Genomic DNA, 14752 nt, shown 5'->3' on the forward strand with positions numbered 1-14752 from the left:
CAACTCCACTCTACAAGGTATATATTACAACAGAAAATAGTCACAATCTACACAGGTTCTCCCCGTCAGTATATGCTGTCCGAGCAGCTCTCCCAAGCTGCAAAGGAGAAAAATCCAACAACAAGGAAATTGCCGTCAAAAGCAAAAAGTCAAATCCTCCAACGCCGCCATTGGCTGGCGCAATTGTCCACTGGTCGGTGCTCCGACAAGCAAGCCAAGTGCCGTGTGCTTCCAAAACTCCAAAGAGGCATGCGGCCCTATTCTCAAACCCGTTACATATGCGTGCTCCGAGCTCCAGGCGTTGCTGACTGCCTGCAACCTCAAACGGAAAGAAAAAAAAAGAAAAAAAAAAAAAAAAAAAAAAAAACTCAACGATTGACTTGTTTCATCCCACGCAGACCCATTCAGCAAACACGCACCATCTTGCTGTCCGGTCTGCCAATACCAAGCCTCTCCACACGCCTCGTTCAGAACACTTGATTATCGTCTCCCATGTACCGCCGTCGCTGACATCTTCGTCGCTGGATAAGCCCTTTCCGCCCACAGCAATGCCTTTTCGATCCTCCTTTCGCATCAGACGGAGGATCTTGCCGCCTGGCGTTTGAATGGCTAGCTTGGCAGGCTTCTTCCCCGCAATAGTGCCGCTCGCCGAGCTCGGATTCGATCCGCTCGCGCTCGGGGCGTTCATGCTCATGGCGGAGCTGGGCCTCGCAAACGGGTTTGGGCTTGCTCGACCCGGGTTCGATGCCGGTGTCAATGCTGAACTTGGTCCGCTCAATGCCGTGCTCGGGTGTTGTCTAATGGCAAAGACGAACGTGTTGTTGAGCGCCAGCCTTTGGCATTGCGGCTGCACCACATAGATGTCGTGCCGTTGGGCGTGCGGTGTGGGATGCCTTGTGACAAACTCGTAAGGCGGGTTTTCCCCAGTGTGCATTACGGGCAGCGCAAACGCCAGAGGATGAGGAATGTCTTTGATACTTTGCATCAATCCTCGTTTTCCAGCGTACACCTTCAATATTCCTTGACCCTCATCGCCCGGTAAAAGCGCTTTGATTGTGTACCGCTTGACGCCGTTGTGCCATTCCGCCTGCGCGAGAGCTCTCTTCTTGACAGTGTCGCCGCTTTCGAAGACGTCGCCGTCCGCGTCCCGCGTCAGAGTTCGAGCCTCCACCTCCGCTGCTATTTCAACGTCCCCGGGCACGTTGAGTTTGACGTGCACCATCTCGAGATCTTCGATCCTGGTGACGGCCGTGTTGTAATCCACCATCTCCATCTCGTGGCGGAAGAATGCGGGGCAAGTGCACGGGAGGTTTAGCAGAGTCTCATGGGCCACGGGGGGGACGATGTGCTGCTGATCATGGTGCTCCGGCACATGTGTCCAGCAAGCTTCTGTCGGCCGAGCGAGAAACCACCAAGAGTCCGCGGTTGACGCGCTGGTGCTGGAATACAAGCCGCGCTTCGGATTTGAAGGACTGGCCAAGCAGCAATCGATGACACGCCACTCATTGTCCACTATGACTGCATTCCACCAGTGGTTCGGACGAGGCGCCGTGTGAATATCATAAATGTCCCCAGGCGCTTTGAGATGGCCTCTGACAATCTCGCATTCTATGCCAACCGCAGCGCACATTTCCATGACAAGCACGGCGTACTCCTCGGCGCAAGCTCGCTTGGCCTGGATGACGTGGCGTGTGTCTACCTGTCCTTCAAAATCTTCCTCCCAGCAAATCTTTTCCGATACCCATGTGAAAATGGCTCGAATTCGCTGCACATCGCTCCTGTACGGTCGGCAGACGTAGGTGGTTGCCAGTTGTGTGGCTGTCGTCATGGGTGGCAGGTCCCCAACGAACCTCGAGTTCTTATCCACCTGGCTCAGGTTGATGGATTGGTAGTTCACGGCGTCCCGCACTGGCATCCCGTCTGCTGCTTCGTCACCCTCGATGCCTTCGTAGAGCTCATCTACCGGATTGAGTACCGGGTGTTCGAGGGTCTGGCAGCGATCCTGGCGCTCGATCCTCTCTGCTTTACTCAGGGAATTCGACCTGTTGACGTCGCGGCGTACCTGAACCCAGTCCACGCTGCTGCCGCTGGACAGCCCCATCTCGCGAGCCGCATCAGATCCATAGGAATTGCCATTGACGGGAGTAATTCTCGACCCCAGTCCCGACGAAGCTGCCATCGGCCGCGGGCGGTCGAAAGGCGAGGCTCGAGCCGAGCCCCCGGCTATGGAGCCGGCCGCAATGCTTCCCCTGTTACTGGCCACACCCGTCTTGGCGGAATCAAATATCTTTTTGAAAATGTTCCGCTTGGGTGCTCTCGGTTGGACCAGGCCGCCCAAGCTGCCAGTGAGCTCGTCTTCAAGAAGGGTCTGAGCTCTTTGTCGGTTCCCCGCGGCTGCATTACTGGCATGACTGCTGTGATATGTTACTCCTGTAAAAGGAGAATCTGGCCGGTCCGTATCCGCTTCACGAGTGTCCATAGCACTCTGCGTGCGCATATGTTGTTGACGAGCCATGCTTCCGGCACTCGTCGAGCTAAAACCACCGGCTGACACGCCGCTCCATAACGTCCGGCCGCTGCTTTGAGTCGATGAGCTCGTGTGACTTTGGTTGCCTGACGAAGCGTTTGTGGTGTTTGTTCTCGTCGTTAGCGTTCTTGAAATGCTGCCATCACCAGCGTGGCCTCTGCCCATCTCGTACGCCGACTTGCGATTCTCGATTTGCCTTGATTGATCGCTGGGATCGCCAGCAGAGGACTTGGGTCTCTGGTAGTGTTTTCCTTTGGGTGGTGGCGGTGGTGGAACATCGTCGCCGGAAGCATCCAGGTCAATGTCGGCTGCCATGCCTGCGCCGGCACTGTTGTGATGGGGCGTATTCCTGAGCCTCTTCTCCATTCGCTCAACGTAGTCGCCAAGCTCCGGAAGGGCATGACCTTTGCCGCGCATCCCTTTTTGATATGAAGTGTGCTGAGATGATTCGCCACTCCAGGTCTCGTAGCCCTCGTCATGGGGAAGGGGGCCCGATGACGTTACAGGTCTTGCGCGTTCCACTTGTCTTTGTCTAGACTTGCGCGCAAACATGTCAAACGATTCGGGGGCCCAAGGATCCAAAGGCTGCTCGTCTTGGGCGCGTTGGTGCTGTTGCTGCTCACTGGGCCAACTACTCCCGAGACCATCGAGCTGGTCGAGCTGCTCCATGACACCGTCCATTGCTTCGCGCAGCGGAGATGGAGTCATGTGTAGTTCATCAGACGAAGTTTGGCGTGGTGACCGGTCAAGAGGAGTGTACTGTCCATCCATTTCACGTTGGTACTGCTTGTCTTCCTGAATAGCGTATGAAGACTGCCTGGGCGTCTGCTGCTGGTGATGAAAGGAAGCGCTGGACTCATGTCGAGTCACGACGGCAGGAGAGTATGGACGGAAGGAAGCGTTTGATCCTTGGCGAGACATGTCATGCGATGCAGCGGCAACATGACGATGAGGAGGAGGAGCAGGAGGCGGAACATGGTCTCTGTCTGGTGAGCTTGTACGGTTCAACGTCATGTAGCTTGGTGTTGGGGCGGGAGATGGTGCCCGAGAGCCATAACCGTGGACGGGGGTCGGAGAAGGCACTCTGCCGATGGCATCGTGAACAGATGTGCGAAAAGAGTTTGCGGAGTTGTCTACAGCCCGATGTTGCTGAGACCTTGGAGTTGGAGCCGGGGACGGAGCTGGAGGCGGAGCTGAGGGCGGAGGGGCGGCAGGGGGGTCGCGATACGAGGTCGGTGTTTTGGCAGTAGTGTAATGCGGAGCTTTGGCATAAGCTTCAAAGGGTTTGCGAAATGTTTTGGATTTGGCCGGCAGGGTTTTGGAATTCGAAGGATTGCGTCCTGGCAGAGGGCTGACGGATCTTGTCATGGGACGGAATTCCTCGGGAAGAAGCTCGACAAAGTTGGAGGGAAAAGAGCCAACCGTCCTTCGGTCTCGGTAGAGTCGACCAACCCACCACGAGCCGTCGCCGGCGTTCAAACATTCAATCAAGTCTCCCTCAATGAATCCCAGATCTCGTTTGGACTGAGGAGATGTTAGCGTGTCATGGCCCAACAGTTTGCTGCGTCAAAGGGCTGCAAGCGAGCCGTGGAGAATGATGAGACCAACCTCTCCTCCCCACGAGTAAACTGCTCTGCACCAGCATGGAAACCGCGAAGGGAGCGCGGCGGGTGCCGGTGCCATATTCACAGGCAACAGAACACCGGTCAACAGTCTGGGGATTTCTCTTGCCGCGTATCTCCCTGCCGCGAAGTGAATGAAAGCTTCCCTAACAGTGGGGACGTATGTCACCGTTACTATAACGCGGAGACGGCCGCGATGGCAGCAGTCGCGGCGATGAGCCGTCAAGATGGCTGCGAAGGAGACGGGTGTTTTTTTTTTTTTTTTTTTTTTTTTTTTTTGCCGAGTCACATGCGTGAGTTGCGTCAACTTTTGTTACGGAGAGCTCACAAAAGGAACTTTGCTGCGTGGCTGCTGAAAAGAGTTGAGGCGTGCGCAGCTCAGCATCGTCTTCGTTTCGTTTCCGTCAACCGTAACAGATGCTCTCGAGATTCAACCCCCTTGTTTCTGGGTAATTCACGGGGCAGCAGATGAGCTGGGTGGAACCGCGCGGTCACGTCGATGCGACGGCCAGATAACGCCGAAGCTCTGGCGTTGAGGGAATGAATGAAGCTGACTTGGGCGGCTGTGGAAAAGACTTCTTCTGCAACGACAACTTGTCCCCCGACTTTCAAACTGTTTGTCTACTTGTTCGGATGGTCAGTTGATCGACTGAGTGAGCACGAGCAGCAAGCAGACCACCAGACATCAACAAAACCCAGCCGATTGCCATTCCCTTTTTGGGAGCAGAGCAACGGCGGCAGCGTTGCCAATAGGCAGGGGCAGGGCGAGAACGTCGAATGCAGGCCAGGCCAGGCCGTTGGACAACTGAAGGAAGGGGTCCGTCTGGTTGTCCGGTGGGCGTTGCTAGGACAACGAAGCTAACGGCCCTCCATGGCATGGCGCCAGGCTGGGCAAGCCGCTCAAAAAGGAGTTGGGGGGGGGGGGGGGGTGCGAGGGGGAAGGGGCAAGGGGCAAGGGGGGATGCTGTGGCTGTCAAGGTGAGCCAGTAGAAGACAGGGAACTTGTGACATCAAAATTTCGCTATTCAAGGCTTCCCAGGGGCCGTGAGTGATGGGCAACTTAAGATCAGCACTTTGAGTTTGGATTAAGCGCAAGTCCCAGGTCAACACAGGTGGGCTTGAGCTGAGAACCCATTCCCGCTTTATTCCAGTCGTGCTGTGGATCTTGCGCTTCGCTGGGGGCTGGGGAGAGGCTTGTCAACAGAGGTCAACATGATTGTTCCTGGGTAACAACCAAACATCATTGGATGTTAATGACGTCTGGTGTTTGGCCACCTGGCGCGGCCGTCGTGGGTGTAGTGCTCCGTACCAAGGGGCTGGGGCAATCAGTGCCCAGCCAGTCAGTAACCAGAACCCTAGGCCACAGCGCAGTCTGTATCAATTGCCGCCCAGGAGCCGGGCCCTGACTTTCATGTTCCGTTCCAGCGCCGCCCACCCACGCTACGCTGAGCCACTCCCCCTACACCCCCCCTGCACCCCCCCCCCTCCTCACTTTTACCTGTTGACCCCCCACCTACTTGCTGCCAAGCAACCAGACAGGTGACTTTGATTGATTCGTACCAGATTGACATGAACAAGTGCAGTTTAGCAGGTCGGGCCTGCGAGCCCAACAAGTCCGGTCCGCTTGATTCCTCAGCATTTATTGTTTTGCCTTGCCTTGCACCACCTGCTGAGCTTGATGTTCGCATCGCCATCACCGTCACAACACCTCTCACGATGCGAAGAACAAGGCGACGACCAGGCAATCTCGTGGTTTTCTTTTCCGCACAGGTCAGATCATCATCGCACTGGACCTCTTGATACCCCGCTAGCGAACAACCCCAGCGAACCACCACCCCCGTCACAGCCTTCCAAAAGAGGAGATTTGTAAACAAAGGTGTGAGGCCCAAGCTTTCTTGAGCCCTGCCTCGCCCTGCCCGCTGCGTTGCCGGCTCTGCTGTCCCAGACAACAGGCGACAGGAAGCAGTGCCGTCAAAGTGATTCCGGGTGTCGCCCTGGCCGAAATCACCGCGACTGCTATTACTCGGCCCGCGTACTTTTCTTTTGCTTTTTCTGTATTATTTTCCGTCATCGACACTTTGGAAGCCGAAACTCCCAGCCCGCTGTGTCTGTGCAAGTCATCATCTTGTTTGCTCTGCTCTTGGATAGTCAGTCCCGTGTCACAGTGTTTCCGCAGCCTCGAACCCCATAGCATCTCGGCAGCCACGACGATCAAGCTTTGGGCCTCTTGCGACCAGGCCCGACCGACTTGACCACCTCGACGAGCACGAGGCTGTATGATACCCGGGAAAATGGCAGACGAAGGTGTTGCTGAGCATTATCAGGTTCTGGAGGAACTCGGTCGTAAGTCAAAGAGTCTCCTCGCTTGTTCGTCCTTGATGCGGTCGCTTCATCGGGAAGGATCCTGCCGTCATCTTCACCAACACAAAGTCTGACCAGTCGTGCAATTCTCAGGTGGGAGTTTTGGGGTCGTTTACAAGGGCATCGAAAGGGCAACAGGCGAGACGGTGGCCATTAAACATGTACGTTGCCCACGTAATCGCAAAAAAAGTCGTATCCCGGGCAAAAGCAAGAGCTTCGTTTTCTGATAGCATCACCTTGGTGCAGATTGATCTCGAGTCCAACGACGACGACATTCAAGATATCCAAGCCGAGATCGCTGTCCTCAGCACGTGTGCGAGTCCATATGTAACCCAATACAAGGGTTCGTTCTTGCGTGGGCACAAGCTATGGATCATCATGGAATATCTTGGCGGAGGCTCTTGCCTAGACTTGGTACGTTCTCCTCGCAACCGGACGGAAATATACACATCTTCCCACTCAAGTCTCAGGATCCGTACATGGGCTAACCAAGAAGCTGTAGTTGAAACCTGCGAATTTCAGCGAAACCCACATCGCCATTGTCTGCCGTGAGCTTCTGTTGGGGATACAATATCTGCACACAGAAGGCAAGATTCATCGAGACATCAAAGCTGCAAATGTCCTGTTATCCGAAACGGGCAAGGTTAAGCTGGCTGACTTTGGTGTGGCCGCCCAATTGACCAACATCAAGTCGCAACGCAACACCTTTGTTGGCACACCGTTTTGGATGGCGCCCGAGGTAATTCAACAAGATGGATACAGCTTCAAGGCCGACATTTGGTCCTTGGGCATCACGGCTATGGAACTGGCGAACGGCGAGCCTCCGTTGTGTCATATTCACCCCATGAAGGTCTTGTTTCACATTCCGAAAAACTCCCCGCCCAAGTTGGAGGGCGATTTCAGCAGAGACTTCAAGGACTTTGTTACTCAATGTCTGACCAAGGACTACGAGCGGAGACCTTCGGCCAAGGAACTCTTGAAGCATCGCTTCATTCGAGCCGCGGGAAAGATTGAGGCCTTACAGGAGCTCATCGCCCGACGCCAAATGTGGGATGCCGACCAAAACCGGCAGCGACACCCAATCTATTATCAGGAAACTCTACAAACGATATCTCCTAAGGATGGCCAACAAGAGTGGGTATTTGATACTGTCAAGTCAGTTGCCATTGTTCAACCCAAGAAGCCGGTCTCCAAGCACCGAAAGCCATCGTCGATGCTGGGAACGGAAGGTCTTCGAAGACTTGATATCGCAGAGGGGCCACTAGGTTTGTCTTCACCAGCACCAGCACCAGCACCAGCACCAGCACCAGGAACTGGAACTGGAACTGGACTTGGAACGGGAACGGGAACGGGAACGGGAACGGGAACGGGAACGGGAACGGGAACGGGAACTGTTCGCAAGTCCACCGTCCGGCGTGCTCCATCACTTGCTCAACCCAGTTCTGTCCTCCGAACCAGTGGTCCACCCCGCCTTACAGTCGCGGCCAAGAAACCATTGCAACCCGACATGTCCTTTGGAAATTTGGGGTCGACAATGCGCCTTTTCCGGCGGGTTCCCTCGGACGGTTCCACCAATGGTCAACTAGGACGACCATCCTCACCAGACGACGTCTTCTGTGACGAGAACCTGCCTCCTCCCGTTGCGTCCCCTGTGGAGCCCTACGGGAAAGAAGCTGTTCTTGGGAGACGGCTTTACAACAAGGCTGTGGAGCCGGCTTTGGCCGAACTACATGCCCAAACCTCTGCCATGCAGAAACGTGAGGCGCTTGCGAAGCTCTCGGATGCATTTGCAGGCCTGGACGCTGTCGATCCGGAAGGTGCATATCATCTCATGAGAAATCTTGTCGCATCCATGTCTCAGGACAGCAAGCTTAGTGCGTCTCTTCTGCGACAACCGGCGCTGAAGATTCCGGATGACGGCACGCCTCAGGGGACTGTCATTGTTAAGAGCTCTGCAACTTCCCTGGCCAGTCCTACAAAGCTAGTGCTGAGCTCAAGCAACCCACATCTCAAGAGTCACAAGCGACGACAAGGCGAGTCCCCAAGACCCAGCCTGGGCGAAAAGGAGCTGGATCGTGAACGCTCGATGCTGCTGGAAGAAAAGTATCCTGGCCGCGACGCACGAAGCGGCATGGAACACTGCAAACAACTGTCTGATGTGCTGTATCATCGCTGGGCCGACAATCTCCGAATTCGATGGCCAGCTGTATAATGCGTATATTCATGTGTCGGCGACACTACACGTACAAATCGCAAAGAACGAGAACGGAGGACAGCCGGCGGCCGAGTGTGCCAGACCAGTCTCGGCCCGGCCAAGGCTCGTTTTCCCATCATTTTACTTTTATCTGCGGCCAAGGTTTTTTTTTTTTTTTTTTTTTTTTTGATCATTTGCCTTGATTCTATTCACGAATACCCTTTGGAGTGTACGATTTTCAGTCAGCGCGAAAGCATCAAACTTCGTTTTGGCCCGTTTTGCATAGCCCGTCTTTGAAGCATGCAAGAGCTGGTTTACAAAGCGTGCTTTTTTGGTCATTGTCAGAGGGAGGATCCGTGGAACGCTCTGCTCTCTATGCAATTTGCCCCCATGATGGAGGTATTGCCGTGTCTGTGGTTGTAACGGTTAAGTACCTAACTTTGAGGTTGGAACGATGGTGGCGAGTGACGGACGACTGTCATCCTGGCCATGTTAACGGCCAGCTTCACGTGAGATTGGAACGGAAATGGACGGCTTGTGCTGGACTTTGCGTGGTTTTTTTCTGAGCGAGCCGTTTAGGTTTACACGGTGTGAAGGGCGTTTTAGCGTTGCGATTGCTTGATTGATTTTCCGAGACGGGTGATTTTGTTCCCGTAGGTAGATCTAGGTAGTGTACGTATGTACCATCATGTGTGAAGTAAATGAAGTTTGGCTACACATTGCAAACATGGCAAGGATTGCGGGACTGACCTTATTGTCTGTCTTTCTCGCAGCTTGCATCGCCATGCTCCTTGCAGCCTGTCTGTACTTGCCTCACTAGCCATCTTGTCTAATAGCAATCACCTTTAGTCCAGTGCAAAAGATATACATGGGCGAAGCAGCGTCTTCGATTTGACGGACGCTCAGAGGCTCAATTCAGGGGTTTAGGGGGAATGAGACACGGCAAAAGTGAAATGCCCAGAATCCAAAAACTGCTAGGCGTCGTCAAGGTACATGCGTCATACCAGACAGTAGCGAGTAGCGCATGCAAGTGTGGCAGATGCGGTTATGGCATGGCATGCATGTGTCTGGTGCATTGTGTGGCATGAGTGGCACGTGTCGTGTCTGGTGGCATGGGGGGACCGGGGTGGGGCTTGGGGTGGCGCGCAAGTTCGAAAGCGGGGCAGCAGCACCAATAGCAAGGCTCCTAGCTCCTCTCCTCCGCGTCAGGCAGGCTGGGCTGGGCTGTTTCCGCGAATACAGGCACGTCTCATCCATCATCAGCCTCGTCCCCTAAGCGCGTCGCGCCGATCGACTCATGTCACTGGTCAAAGTACGACTTACGCTGACATCCCGAAGCCCAGCCAGCTGCCTGCCGGTTGTCCGGTTGAATCTCTCGAGACTTGTAACCAGGTTTGAGGTTTGCCGGGCATCTTCTGCCCGGCCTGGCTGACCGACCCGTCTTGCGCGCACCTGGGTCAATCAATCAATGCCCAGACCACGACGCTCTCAACCCGGGTCAACCAACTCGCGAAAGCAGGTGGAATCCCCAGACGACGGCTGGTTCACAATCAAGAGGATCCTAGAAGAGAGAGTCGTGAGAGGCCGCATCGAATATTTGGTTGATTGGGACGACAACAAAACGACGGGGGAAGTGTATGCTCCAACCTGGGTATGTCGTACTTGCATGGCTCTGTTTGCTTCCCGCGCAGCACTCTTCAGCGTGTTAACCGGCCACCCTTCTTCTTCAGAGCCGCGAGGTTACAGACGAAGCAAAGCAAGAGTGGGAATCGTTAAAAGTCTCGCGTAGTCAAGAGGGTTGTGGTGGTACACAAGACAGCCAACCCCCCAGACCTTCAAACTGGAGACAGCTTTCGAAGCTTCAGAGAGTTGACGCCGCTGGTCCCTCTTCGTCTCCCCGGTCGGGGCTCGTTGTCACTGACGACCAAGGCAATCGCCCGAGCCAAGTTCACAGAGTCGCGCGTCGTGCAGCGTCCTCAGAAGAACCTGTGCCGTCTATAGGATCGACACCTTCTGCTGATAGCCTTGATTGCCCCGAGGCCTTCGGTTCCGACTGCTTCGCACCGTGGGACTTGGATGCTCATCGCTCTCAGCAACTTATCGTCGCGCTTCAGAAAAACTCCGACCTTGATAAAAGTGAATATACAAGCGAGTACAACACCCAGAGCAGTGGTCATACATCCCAATCAGTTGCCGAGTTGGAGGATCAAGACGAAAGAGCCCTCTTTGCCTCCCAGCTTAATCATCAAATCATTCCGGATTCTCAAGAGCCCTCTGGACAAACTTGGTCCGTGGTTATCGAATCTACGGACCATTTTGCCGCGCCTGCGGGCGACGAATCCGTGTCCCCAAGTCGCCTTTCTGTTGTAGCTTTATCCCCAATCTCCCAGCAGGACGAGCCATTCGGTGCCGACTCGACAAGTCTTATCCTAGGTGGTGAGGGAAGCCAACATTTACATATTCAAGAAGCACTAAATGGTCCAGATATCCCGTCCAATCAGTTTGGTCAAGCGCAGCCAACCAGTCTTGCTAGTCGACAATTCCATTTAGCCACACCTGCGACTAAATCAAACCCAAAAGCCCAGTCTCCCGAGGCAACCCGCGATTGGGTGGACACTCCTGTAACTAGCCCCGCGTTTCTTTCGCAACCTCCTGTCACACGCGAATTTGACGTCCCCGAAAGTTCAGTCAGTCACGGACACGGCGCAGTCAGAACAATCGCCGAGACTCCTTCTTACGACAGAACAAAGTCTGCCGGTACGAGCTCTGCTGTTGAGCTTACCCAAGAGTCGCAGGACGCTCAAGTGATCGAACCCATAATCTCTCAGATAGGTGTCTTCAGTGACAGTCACGATACTGACAACCACGGCACGGCAGTAAACTCACACGCAACTCCACAGGATATGCCTCTATCCCAACCTCTGGACATGGATCGCCAGGAGAACTTGCATGAGTCGCCAAACCCAGCGCCCTCGTCATCAGCTGTGGATGAGCTCAGCCGACTTGTTAACCTGGATAACGTCATGACGGAAGGATCCATTTTCCAAAAGGGGAAACAGACATACTTGGATACTAGCCATTTCGCAACCCCTTTACCAAATCTTGCTATGCAGAAAGAAAAACAGCTGGTTTTTGGTTCGAATGAATCTGCTGAGCATGAAAGTGAGCAAAGATCTCATGAAATCTCCGAAAACCCAAAAGGATCCGCGGTCCAGTCGCTTCAGAATCTAATTAATGATATTCTTGATGATCCAGATACTCCCGCATCTGGTGCTATCGTTCCAGATGCCCTGCATAGCTCTGGGCCACACACTGTCTCCTTGGCTGATATTTCCACGTCTCAACACGGTGTCGAGAGAACAGCCCTGCCCTTGATGCCGTCTCTGTCACCTCAGGATGAGCCTGCGCCATCAAACGTCTTCCAAAGCTCCGGTGTCCCTTTTCCCATGGCGCAACCGAAAGAGGATTCTGATGATGATTCCAGCGAAACTTCCCAGGAGCCAATTCCTCTCAAGCATATCATCACATTACCCTTCCAGGCAAGGTTAAGGCCATTGTACGATGACATATTGCTTGATTCAAAGAAAGAGATCACACAGTTTGGCGCCATCTTCAACAGCGAGACCTATGTCGAGCCAGATGACGCACTAGTGCAGAAGATAGACGACGTGTTCGGCCGACTGCACAACATTTGCGACTATCCCCCTGAATGCATTGGCACCGCGCTTGAAAGTTTGCCCTCCACTCAACTTATCAAGTACTGCCGTGACGCTAACGCAAAGTTCAACTTTCTGTACGAACTTTTGCAGGGGCTTACCGAAGAGACCCGGGTCTTGATTGTAGCCAGATCTGCGGAGCTTCTCAGTCTATTGTATCGTTTGTGTGAAGCGCTGCACCTTGATTGTGTCTGTGAGGACATTGGGAGATCTCAAAAGACATCCTCCAATGCAACGGTCACTCTTGTTCTTCCTACCAGGATGGTCGATGAAGACGACTTCGATGTTGTTATCGGATACGACCATTTTTTCGGTGCCTCAGAGATTGGCAAGAAGCTCGAACCAGTTATTCCAGACGCAAGGTCTCCATTGGTGCTAATTTTGGTTACCATACACTCCATCGAACACATTGATCTTTACCTTCCTGAAGACTTGACTCCTTTGGAGAAGAAGAACGCACTCATGTCTGGCATTGTAAGAGCGAGACAGTTTCTGGCCGAGCCAGATCGGGGATTGCCAGAGCCGCATGAACCTGCTAGCGTCTTTCTTGACTACTTGAACGGTCTAGCTAAAGGGATTGCTTGGAATCCGGTGCCGGTTCCTGAAGAGATCTTGGATATCTATGTCGAATCCCAGTCACGCTCGCAAATGCCTACCGCGGCCGGCAACACAGAGCTTGAAAATGCCAGGAAACGCAAACTCGTAAGGTCTCATGATCGAAACTTTGCGAAGCAGAGGAAAGTCGAGGTGGCTGACGAGATGCAGGATGATTCGGAAGACGAAAATGCAAAGAGAATGCGCGTGTTTCGAAACAAGCAGCCAACAGCTCAAGTCAACAACGTACCATTACCCGAGGACGTGAAGGCACTGCTTGGTTCTGTCCAACCCGAGCAAGATGCCGGCAAAGCTCCTCGAGTCCTTGTCAGCGTGCCTCTAGCGGTGCTACAGGCCCTAGCAGAACATGTAAGAGACGTGGCAGAGGTCAAAATTGAGTAAAACATGCAACTGAATGTAATTCTCGCAGACTTCCGAACTGAATCGGCGAGCAGACGCAGCGGATCGCGAGACCCAATACAAGAGTGTCATTTCAACGCTGGAGACAAGGGTCAAGGAGTACGAGAGATCGAGCGCAAAGATGTACTCTTCACAACGGAGTGCGTTGGAGGATCGCAGCAAGTTCGAGCAGCAAGCGCGAAAGGCTGAAGCTGCTTTGCAAAAGGCAACCGAAGTTGCGCAAAGGGATGCAGAAAAGGCGCAAAAACGAATAACCGATCTAGAAGCAACCGTCGCCCGGCTGACGGCGGGTTCGGGGGGAGCCGACGACGACACGCCGCTTGCCAAAACACAACAACTTCTTCAAACTGCCCAAGGAAACATCCAAACGCTCGAGAAACGGCTAGAGAATGCCCGCAAGGATGCAGAATACACCATGAGCCTATACCAGGATGGCACGACCACCAGCAGTGCGCTGCGAGGAGAAAATGCAGACTTGAGGGAGCAAGTGGCGGATCTGCAGAAGAAGACGGAAGAGACCATGGGCAAGATCCACGCTATCCAGGCTGACAAGACGACGAAGCAATACGTTGGACAGATCCGCAACTTGAAAACGCAACTTCGCGAGCGTGACATTCAGTTGGATCTCATGAAGGAGGAAATACGGCAGCTTAAGAATGGACGCCGAGACACGCGCCAGGTGAGCGTGCCGCGTAGTCCGCGTCTGGGAATGATGAGTCCTCGTACTGGACGAGCTACATATGGCAGCGGCAGTTCAGCTAGCAGAGGAACAAGTCCGGCACCAGCGTCTGCAGCAGAGGGAGCCGCATCAAGTCTTTTGACGGGGATGCAGTTCATGACACAACCACCTGGTAACGGGAGGTGGAATCATCTCAGGGAGTGAGTGAGGTGAACAGTTTGCCGCAGGGCCCAAGCAATAGATCAGTTCTGGTTCATCGGACAAGGCGGCAGATCAGCGCACTGTTCATCGAATGAAGGTAATCCAAAGGTTTTTTTCTTTTTTCTTTCTTTTTCTGTGTGTTTTTTTTTTTTTTTTTTTTTTCAGGAAAGTCCTTTATTACATACATACGATACCTTGAACCCCGCACATGTATGACATTGAGCTTGGTTCCTATTCTGGTCCTGGATTGGCGTTGGATTGGTCATGTAGGGTGAAACTTTAGATGGATGGGTTTATTGCTCTGTCGCCAGATATCCTCTAGAGTGACGAATACAAAATCCGGTCAGCAGTGCTGCGTCGCTGCGTCGCGCATACCACGGTACCCGTAGGGCTTTGAGGCGTAGGTCGGGTTTTAGTCGACAACTGTGCGTACTAGAG

The 14752-nt window shown here is 53.7% G+C and overlaps 3 protein-coding genes across 3 annotated transcripts; 2 read left to right on the top strand and 1 right to left on the bottom strand.

Moving 5' to 3' along the window:
• Positions 1–385: 385 nt before the first annotated feature.
• UV8b_02736 (uncharacterized protein) lies at positions 386–4210 on the bottom strand (the record flags this gene model as incomplete). Its single annotated transcript, XM_043140234.1, has 2 exons — positions 386–4051; positions 4136–4210. 2 exons carry the CDS (start codon positions 4208–4210, stop codon positions 386–388), a joined length of 3741 nt encoding a protein of 1246 aa, XP_042996168.1.
• Positions 4211–6440: 2230 nt separating this feature from the next.
• Positions 6441–8722, top strand: UV8b_02737 (uncharacterized protein; the record flags this gene model as incomplete). The annotated part of the gene is made up of 4 exons (XM_043140235.1): positions 6441–6492; positions 6604–6671; positions 6757–6924; positions 7013–8722. 4 exons carry the CDS (start codon positions 6441–6443, stop codon positions 8720–8722), a joined length of 1998 nt encoding a protein of 665 aa, XP_042996169.1.
• A 1450-nt stretch (positions 8723–10172) lies between these two features.
• Positions 10173–14317, top strand: UV8b_02738 (uncharacterized protein; the record flags this gene model as incomplete). Its single annotated transcript, XM_043140236.1, has 6 exons — positions 10173–10355; positions 10435–11866; positions 11960–13122; positions 13186–13383; positions 13445–14113; positions 14267–14317. 6 exons carry the CDS (start codon positions 10173–10175, stop codon positions 14315–14317), a joined length of 3696 nt encoding a protein of 1231 aa, XP_042996170.1.
• Between the last annotated feature and the right edge of the window lie 435 nt (positions 14318–14752).

The sequence above is a fragment of the Ustilaginoidea virens genome, chromosome 2 (genome assembly GCF_000687475.1).
Source record: "Ustilaginoidea virens chromosome 2, complete sequence".
In the NCBI taxonomy this organism is placed as follows: Eukaryota; Fungi; Ascomycota; class Sordariomycetes; order Hypocreales; family Clavicipitaceae; genus Ustilaginoidea; species Ustilaginoidea virens.